At 64.1% G+C, this 9,113-nt stretch overlaps 1 protein-coding gene across 2 annotated transcripts; it reads left to right on the top strand.

Moving 5' to 3' along the window:
- The first annotated feature begins 527 nt into the window (after positions 1-527).
- On the top strand, positions 528-3,390 carry CHST3 (carbohydrate sulfotransferase 3). Of its 2 annotated transcripts, none has more exons than XM_026071056.1 (3): positions 528-642; positions 1,284-1,567; positions 2,117-3,390. In XM_026071056.1, the coding sequence occupies exons 2-3, from the start codon at positions 1,398-1,400 to the stop codon at positions 3,363-3,365; spliced, it is 1,419 nt and encodes a 472-aa protein (XP_025926841.1). In that variant the 5' UTR covers positions 528-642; positions 1,284-1,397; the 3' UTR covers positions 3,366-3,390. The 2 variants fall into 2 exon arrangements, with proteins under 2 accessions (XP_025926841.1, XP_025926842.1); XM_026071057.1 differs by lacking the exon at positions 528-642 and adding an exon at positions 774-1,086.
- Positions 3,391-9,113: the final 5,723 nt, after the last annotated feature.

Below are 9,113 nucleotides of genomic sequence, written 5' to 3'. Positions count from 1 at the left end.
GCTCACGCCTCCGGCTTCTCCGCGGAGCCACGTGGCCGGAGGAGCCGGTGCGGAGGAGGAGCACTCGGCGCGGAGGAGGAGAAACCAGGGTGGAGGAGGACCGTCGCCTGCCTTAGCCCGGGGTCCAAAGGGCCGGCTGCCGGCCGATCCCTCCTGTGGAGGAGAGCGGTTCCCAGCCCTCGGAGGAGACGTCGCCGCGGGCGGCTTTGCCCGCCAGCCCTCCCGCCTCCGCGGGCACGAGCCCCGTGGCGGAGCCGAGCCCCGCGCTGGCGGCCGGGGCGGCCGCTGCCGAAGGCGCCCCTCGCCTGCGCGCTTTCGCTCTCGGGAGCCTTCCTGCTTTCGCTTCGGCGGCTGCGACTCTGCGAACGCCTCCAGGAAAGAAAACGGAAGTAACGCGCTGGGCCCTCCAGCTCGACGGGCAGCGCCGGGCTGCAAGCCTATGCGGTGGGGCAGGAATTCCAGCGTTTGCAAAACGGCCCGCCCGGGGCCAGGCTTGGCGGCAGCGGCGGCGGCGGCGGCGGGGCGCGCGCGTCTCGCTGGGCTGCGAGCGAGCAGCTGCCGGTGGCAAGCCGGGCTCCGACAGCCGAGGGGATTGGGTTTCAGAGCTGGCGGCGGCGGCTCGGCGCAGGCCGCCCCGAGGAGGTGCGGGAAGGGGTCTCGTCTCGCGGCTTCGTTTYGGGGCCGGGGAGGCGGGAGGGGGAGCGGCCGACGGGTGCTGCCGGCAGCTGCTCGGCGCCGGCRGGCTGGGAGCCGTAAGGAGCAGCCCCCGCCCACCGCCCTGCGTTTTTWTTGCTCGAGCCCTTGTTCGTACAGCAAATGGGAATTGCCTGCCGGCTCCCGAGGCAGGCTACGGCTCTCCAGATGTGGAGAGCGGCAGATGTTGCTGGGGCCGCCCTCTTCGGGCGTCAGAGAGCGGCGTATTTGCGGCACGCGGGGTGCTGCCGTGCGGGTGGGCTTAGCCCGCGGAGCCCCATCCACCGGTCCTGCACCTTCCCGTAGGCAGGCCGTCCGTCAGGCGAGAGAAGACACCCACGGCCGGACCTGTTGCAGAGCCCTCCTCTCTCCCTTGGCCATGCGGGACCCCAGGTGACTATCTTCGCCGGCACCCCGGACTTTGTGCCAGCTGAAGGCAGGGTAGATGCACTCCCCCTTGCTCAGGAGACCGAGGGTTATTAGGAAAAAGGCAAACAGCCCTTTTGCCCTTTTTGCCCTGGGCCACCTTCAACACAGCTATCTAAACATGGGATGTGCACGGGCGCTAACTCCTCCTCCTCTCCCTGCAGGCCAAGGGCAGCCCTGGGAAGCGATGCTGAGGAGCAGAAGATGCCTCCTAGATAGCCCAGGACACCGGGCACTGGGAGAGGAGCTCCTCTGAGGAGCRCAGGGACTTTCCACGGATGCAGACGTCTCGGCTTCTTCAGCGTCTCCCCATGGAAAGAAGATACGCTTTGCCCCAGGATTTCCGGGACGTGTTGCACTGCCTGAGAATGAGGAGCAAGTACGCCGTTCTCCTRGTGTTTGTCGTAGGGCTTGTCATTATCGAGAAGGAGAACAATTTCATCTCGAGGTAGGAAGAGGGGAGAGCAGGTCCTTGCTGCGCCGGGAGGGAAGCGCTCAGCCGCTCGGGGCACCCCTAGGCCACCCCTGCTTTTACCCCGGTCTCTCGCGGCTGTCAGCCGGCACGCGGTTCGGCCCCTGTCCCCGTGCATGAAGGCTGCCAGTGAGGCTCGCAAAGCCTGCGGTCGGCTGGGGCTCAACACCGCGTTGCTTCCTTGGCGCTGCGGGGAGAGGCGATCCGCAGCCTCCGCAGGGAGTACCTCCGGGGCGCCTCGCGTCTTCCCTCTTTTCCGTCCGTTTGGACCTTTGCCTCCCTGCCGCGCTGCCGCGGTGGCCCTGCCGTGTCGCGTCCTTCCCACGGGGGCCTCTGCGGAGCAGGATTTCGCTTTAGCAGCGGGCTCTTCCTCCTCCTCGCTGCCGCAGCTGCCGAGAGCGCGCGCCCCCAGCCCCGGTCCCCCACCGTGTCCCCAGGCGGAGGGAGGCGTAACGGAGCGGGCGGGCGGGCGGGCGGGCTTGCACCTTCGGGGGCTCTTGCCCACGCTCTGCTCGTCGCCCGCAGGGTGTCGGACAAGCTGAAGCAGTCGCCGCAGTCGCTGGCRGAGGCCAACGGCACGGAGGCCAGCCCGGCGCCGGCCGAGAACGGCTCCCTCGAGTCGCTCCGCGAGCTGGACGCCGCCTTCTCGCGGCTCAGGACCCGCCTGCGCAACGTCACCCTGGAGCTGAGCGGGGGCCGGGAGCCGGCGGGGACGCCCGGCCCTGGGCCCCGGCGGCACGTGCTGCTGATGGCCACCACCCGCACGGGCTCCTCCTTCGTCGGCGAGTTCTTCAACCAGCAGGGCAACATCTTCTACCTCTTCGAGCCGCTGTGGCACATCGAGAGGACGGTGACCTTCGAGCCGGGGGGGGCCAACGCCGTGGGGTCGGCCCTCGTCTACAGGGACGTGCTCAAGCAGCTCTTCCTCTGCGACCTCTACATCCTGGAGAGCTTCATCTCCCCGGTGCCCGAGGGCCACCTGACGCCCTTCATGTTTCGGCGGGGCTCCAGCCGCTCGCTCTGCGAGGAGCCCGTCTGCACGCCCTACGTGAAGAAGGTCTTCGAGAAGTACCACTGCAAGAACCGCCGCTGCGGCCCCCTGAACGTGACGCTGGCGGCCGAGGCCTGCCGGCGCAAGGAGCACCTGGCGCTGAAGACGGTGCGCATCCGGCAGCTGGAGTTCCTGCAGCCGCTGGTGGAGGACCCCCGGCTGGACATGCGCATCATCCAGCTGGTGCGGGACCCCCGGGCCGTGCTGGCCTCCCGCATGGTGGCCTTCTCGGGCAAGTACGAGACCTGGAAGAAGTGGGCCTCGGAGGGGGCGGCCYCGCTCGACGAGGACGAGGTGCAGCGGCTGCGGGGCAACTGCGAGAGCATCCGCCTGTCGGCCGAGCTGGGGCTGCGGCGGCCGGCCTGGCTGCGGGGCCGCTACATGCTGGTGCGCTACGAGGACATCGCCCGCTCGCCCCTGCGGAAGGCCAAGGAGATGTACCGCTTCGCCGGCATCAGCCTCACGCCGCAGGTGGAGGAGTGGATCGGCAAGAACACGCAGGCGCCGCAGGACAGCAGCGGCATCTACTCCACGCAGAAGAACTCCTCGGAGCAGTTTGAGAAGTGGCGCTTCAGCATCCCCTTCAAGCTGGCGCAGGTGGTGCAGAACGCCTGCGCGCCGGCCATGCGCCTCTTCGGCTACAAGCTGGCCGGCAGCCCCGAGGCGCTCACGAACCGCTCGCTCAGCCTGCTGGAGGAGACGCGGGCCTCCTGGGTCACGTAGGCGCCCGCGCCCCGCTCCGAAGCCCACCGAGGGACGGCAAGCGGGCCGCGCGAGCGTGCCGTGCCGCGCCGCGCCGCGCTGCGCGTGTCCCTGCCCCCAGGTGCCGAGGCCCCAGGGGACGCCTGGGCCGGTCGCCCTCCGAAACGGGGCTCCCCGGCTGGCCCGGGGCATCGCCGCTCCCGTGCCCCAGCTCCCGGCGCGGCGGCACGTCTGCACCAAAGACTGACCTTGGGGCCCAGCACCCCCTTTAGACCCCCCCTCGTCTGCCGAGGGGGGGGGGGGGACATCGCCGGCAGCAGGGAACCGGAGCCGGACGGAGCCTCCCGGCTCGGCCGAGCGCTCCCGCGCCCGAACGCGGGACCTGCTCAGCGGCGCGGCGGTCCCGCAGGGCCTCCTGGAGCAACGTCTCCGCGGGGCGACGGCGGCTTCTTCTCGCCAGGGCCACGGCCACGGCTCGCGTCCGGCTGCAGACGGTCCGGGTCCCCTGAGCGAGGAAGAGGAGGACGGAGGCGAACGGAGGGCGATGGCGCTGAGCACCTCCACGCGTTGCCCCTCGYGCCCCCGTCGGGAACGACGCGAAGAGGAGACAAGCACCCCCCAATCAATAAAAACCAACCAAAGCCCCAACGCGGCGGCTCCCCGGGGCCCTTTCCCCGAGCCACCAGCAGAGCCGGCCCCGGGGGAGCAGGAGCGCCGCCGAAGGCCGCCGCTGCCGGTCTGTGCCTTTGGGGTTGCGCAGCCGGGTTTCGCACCGGGATCGGTTCGGCGGGAGGCAGCTGCGCGGGGCTGCGGCGCTGTCGAGGCTGCAGGAACACCAAAGCCAAACCAGACGCGCTCCCGCGGGAGGGCTTAAAATAGCCGTGCGGGCGTTTATTAACGGCAAGGCCGGCAACCCCACCCAGCCTGCCCCTGCCAAGACCTAAACTCTGGGCCCACGCAACGGTTTAAATGGTACCACCTTCTTTTTTTAGCGAGCTGTTTATTGTTGAGAGAAGTGCAGAAGGATCAAAAGGCAGAGCCAAGCACCTCCATCCTCCAAAGAGGGGATGTGGGGGGAGGGTTTTGCAGCCTGGAGGGGGAGCTCTTTGTGAAAACCATGCTGTACCCTCCGAATTTTGAAACGTTGCACCCCGCAACCTCTGGGATTTTGGAATTACTATATAGTTCACGACACCTCCCACGGTTCCTGAAGCCCCCGGTCATTTTTCATCTCTTTAGTGTTTAATACTGTCTTATACCCGTCCCCATTTGCATTCCAGTTCTATGAGATTGGGTCGCCCAATTCAGGAAAGCCTCCTTATTTAGAAAAGAAATTGAGTGCACACTTAATTTTTGGACAGAACCTAAGCACATGCTCAAGTACTTTCCCGAATCAGGCCATAAATGCAGATACTGCAACCTTGARATGGCTGAGGGGGAAAAAAAATCAGAAAACCGTTTTTCCTCCAGACCCCAAAACCATGCCAGTGGCTTTTGTTGGCACGGACATATTTGAAGCATGCATTGAAGCCCTCCCGAGCTGTCCACGAGATACTGTCCGACAGGAGTCCCTCTCGCGCTCTGCCTTCCCTGGCTTTTCCCCTAAAGAGCTGCCACTAAAGGGAAGCCTGTCTTAAAGCAGGGAAATAAATACAGCTTTATACGCGAGCACAGCCAAGTCCAGGTGCTGAGGTCCGCGCTGCCCCAAGAAGGGCAGCTTTCCTGAACTGGCCCCAATACACAAGGACCTGGACCCAAAAGGCCTTGGTGGTTTAACGCCTTCACCAGCCCAGGGCTGGGAATTGTCCTGGCACCGCGCCGGGGCCGCCTTGCCCAGCCAGCCCTCTGGCTACAAAGAAATGAGGCGGTTTGGGGGGTTCTGGTGCTTTTCAAAGTTGGTTTGGGGGGGTTGTTTTTTTTTTTTTTTTTCCTTGCAAGGAAGATGCTGCCAACGCCTGCCCTGCGCAAAATCACTTGGAGAACGGAGGCTTTAACAGTGGCAACTGCAAGGCAAATTTATTTATTTATTCTACGAAAAAAAGGGGAAACATGTCAGGAGTCAGAGCTAAACCCAAAAATCAGAGCGGCAAAGAAGCAGAGAGACACTCCAAGCGGAGGTGGCGGGATTTTGGTTTCAAAACTAAGTGCCGGGTTGTGGCGGGTCTCGCAGCCCCCCCGGGTCTGTCCGCTCACGCTGGACCTAGGCTCCAACGCGCCGCTCTGCCCGGAGGCCGCTGCCGGCCCGGCCGCACGCAACGCCCTCGCTCGCCGCAACGGGGGCCGCTGCAGAAAGCATCGGGGCGCTCGCTCGGGGCGCGCGACGCAGCGCCCAGGCTTCCGCCCTTCTCCCGGGGACGTTTCCCTGCTGTTCGCCCCCCGRCGCGGGCTCGCAGCGGCCTCGCGCGCCTTGCCGGAAGGCGGTTTCCTTGACTTATTTAATTAAAAAGAGAGAAAGAGTACAACGGAGCAGAATCCAAAGCATCTCCTGTCTCTYTGATATTCGCCCCCTTGCTGTTTGCGGCGGCGAGGAAGACGCAGACGTGAACGCGGACCCTCCCCGCAAGGCGCCCATCCGCCTCCGCGGCGGCGATTTGTACGCGGTGAATAGGTCTCCGCAGCAGCCCGGCAGCAGCGTGACGTCCGTCCGTCCGGGGAGGAAAGCCTGAGGGCAGGATGTGGAACGAGAGGCAGAGCCCGCTGCCGAGGCCGCCCTGCGCGCCCCTCCGTCCCGCCTTCTAAAAGCAGAGCAGCTGAGGTGCGCGCAGAGTCAGCCCCGGAAACATCTGCCGCCCCTGCCGGCGTGCAACGTACACCTGAGGTCTGCTGGAGCAGCAGAGCCGGTTTGGGTCCTTGCCACGCTGCGCAATAGCCTGCCGCTGAACCGTCCCCTGCAGCGAGTATTCAGTGAATTAAAATCACTCTGTTTTTAGTGCACGTTGCAGTGTGTGCCTTTACTCCCAAGCCAGCGTATTTTGGGTTACAGCGGCCCTCAGAGAGCCAAGCCACACACCTGCGTCTGTGCTGTCCCTGCTGCTGAACCCATGCAACAAGTCTCATGGGTTTTTGGAGCAGAGTCATTTAACAGACCTTCACGCCAGAGGCACATTTTAACAGAGTCCAGGATTAGGAAGCCCATCGTGTCCTGCCAGGGATCACTGCTCTCAGCAGAAGGGACCGACCTTTCATTTTTGACCTGAACATGACTGGCGAAGAGGAGGGAAAGTTTCAGTGCTCTTCAGCAAGGAATTGCCCTGCGTCGGGCTGACAATCCAGCATCTTCCATCAGCGCTGACCYCATTCCTAATTGCACAACTAATTGTCATTATTTTGCTCAGTCCCAGAAGCACAAACAATAAACCCAGCCAATTTTTCAAATACAGTCACCTTAATATTACTCTTCCTTGCTTAAGCCTCATTGAGGCCAATTAAATATAACAATTGTCTTCACATAAAGACAGCCAAAAGCAGCTTCTTTGGAGGAGAAAAACAATGGCGTTTCCAAGTGGAGAGGGGCCCATGTTCCTTACAAAGCTGAAAGCAGGGAACAAAACCCATGTGGGCGTAAGGGGAAAGGAAGCCCCGGGGACGGGACAGGACCCGGCAAAGGGAAGGAGCAGCAAGCCGGCCGCACGGGTTGCGTGGCTCAGGAAGGAGGAGGGAGAGCTTTTGCGCTGGGAGTTGGTGGAAGGGGGCTTGGAGGCAGCCGGGCAGCTCCTCGCGCCTTCGGAGGAGCAGGGGGTTCTCCCTTCTTGCAGACAAGCCACACCGCAGCATCAGCGGTCCTCGCACGTTTTCCCTGCCACAAGGATAATCTGCGCACTCTGTAGGGCCAAAAGAGGCAAAACCTGGCAGTGTGTGCATATACACAAATAAAAAAAATAAATAAAAAAACTTTGGGAGCACTTGGAATTTGCAGCCCCGGTTTTAGGCCACGAGCAGATGCTGAGGCTTTCTGTGCAGGTCGCAGCRTATTGACGCCCCAAAACGGCACCGATCCAAATTCTTGGGGACGTCCTGGGCCCCGACCGTGAGAACAAGGCGCTTTGAAGAGGCTTTCAAGCTCGTAGCGGGGTGGCAGAACGAAAGGCAGATGCATACCGCTTGCCGGCTCGTCCCTCCGAGCCCGGCCTCTCTCTCGCAGGCAGGCAGGCAGGCAGGCAGGCGCTCAGGAGGTTTTGCAGAACGAACCTCTTGGAGGCCTGTTTTGAAAACGCAGCTGGTTTGAAAACGCTGCCTAACACGGAGCCGCCGCAAACAACAATCCCCGGTCCGGACGCTCAGCTTGCGCRTGGCTACGCCTGCCCCAAGCCAGGAGGGATGGCGGGGGAGGAAATAAGTAAATAAATAAATAAATAAATAAGACAAAAAGGCAGGGAAACCATCCCCCTTTCCGGGGGACCCCGGCGAGCCAACGCCGCGCGGCGGCAGCGGCACGCGGGAGCGCGCTGCCCGGATGGCTCTGCCGAGGCCGGCCCTTGGCGAGAGCGCGTCCCTCGCCGGCGGCYGCGGCGCACCATGGAAAACAGAGGCGGCATTGAGGAGCGCGGGGCCGGCTGGCCGGCCGGCGGGGAGGGAGCGGCTCTCCCGACGGCTCCGGCGGCCGTCCTCCCGCCGCTCCCGGGTTCCCGCTCGCCTCGCCTCCCGAGCACGGCCGCCTTGCTCGCTGCGGAGCATCTGCTCTCAATATGCGAGCGGCTCCGATGAGTCCAAGACCCTCGACTCCGGCCGGCTCGGGAGGGGGTACGAAAACGGGCTTTTCTTTATGCTTATGCACGTGTGCAAGCCCGAGGCGAGACCTCTAGGGAGGCTTCTGTCCCTGGGGCCCTGCAGAAACAGCGACCGGCCCCCGCGGCAGCAGAAACGCCGGGCGGACGGGGAGCTGCCGCCTTGGGCTCGGCGCCGGTGCCTCCCGCTTCCCGCTTTGTTTGCGCGGCGTCTCCCCCCCGTCCCGCGCGCAGCTCTCCAGCCCCGCTGGAATAACAAGCAGCCCTCGGCTTCCCGAGTGAATCGGGTTTTGTTTTTAAGCTTCCTGCCGGGAAAGTGGAAGGGTCACCGAGTTCAGCTGGATATCCCGCAGATGCGCTCCGGGCTGGGAAAAATCCGCAAGGCATGTCGCTGGAAAGCTCCGCRGCTGCCACGAGGGGGAAGGCTGCCAAGTCCCAAGCAGCAGTTACGGGAACCACACGACACGGAGCGGAGCGCAACCCCCGCTGATAAGAGCCGGGAACGAGCCCCAGCAGAGGGAGCGGGGAGGCGAGACGGCTTCCAGCACGGTTGCTCCGGACACTGACCGAGCAAACATGGATTTAATTCTCACGTCGAGAAACGCCTCAGCAGCCCCCAGAGAGATAGCGCCGGCCGAAAATCGCGAGCCAGGACTCYGGCGCGGGAGCTAAGTCACGCGGGTGACAGACCGTCCCCGGGAAGGCCAGGAACCCCGGTGACGGGCCCACGGCTCCTTTCGAGACCGCAGCCACAGCGTTTACCAAGACACCGCGTGCRGCAGGACATCGGATGCTCCCTGCCACGAGCCCTTCGTCCCAGGCAGGCCCGCGAGGCCGCCCCGCTGCCCGCTCAGGGCTCGCCCTGGCGTCCGTCMGTCCGTCCTTGTCTGACCTTATCTGCTCTTTCCGAACCACCCTGCGGGCAATTCCCGGCGGAGTTTGCTGTGGCGCCCGGCACCTCCGCAGAACCGTGCTGCTGGGTGCGGGGGGACGCTCAGCTGCCCTTATCCCCCAATTTCCTCCAGTTAAGTGCTGCTCGCCGTCT

Source organism: Apteryx rowi, unplaced genomic scaffold (genome assembly GCF_003343035.1).
Source record: "Apteryx rowi isolate R43461 unplaced genomic scaffold, aptRow1 scaffold_320, whole genome shotgun sequence".
Lineage (NCBI taxonomy): Eukaryota > Metazoa > Chordata > Aves > Apterygiformes > Apterygidae > Apteryx > Apteryx rowi.
This window is presented reverse-complemented; position numbering and strand designations above follow the sequence as displayed.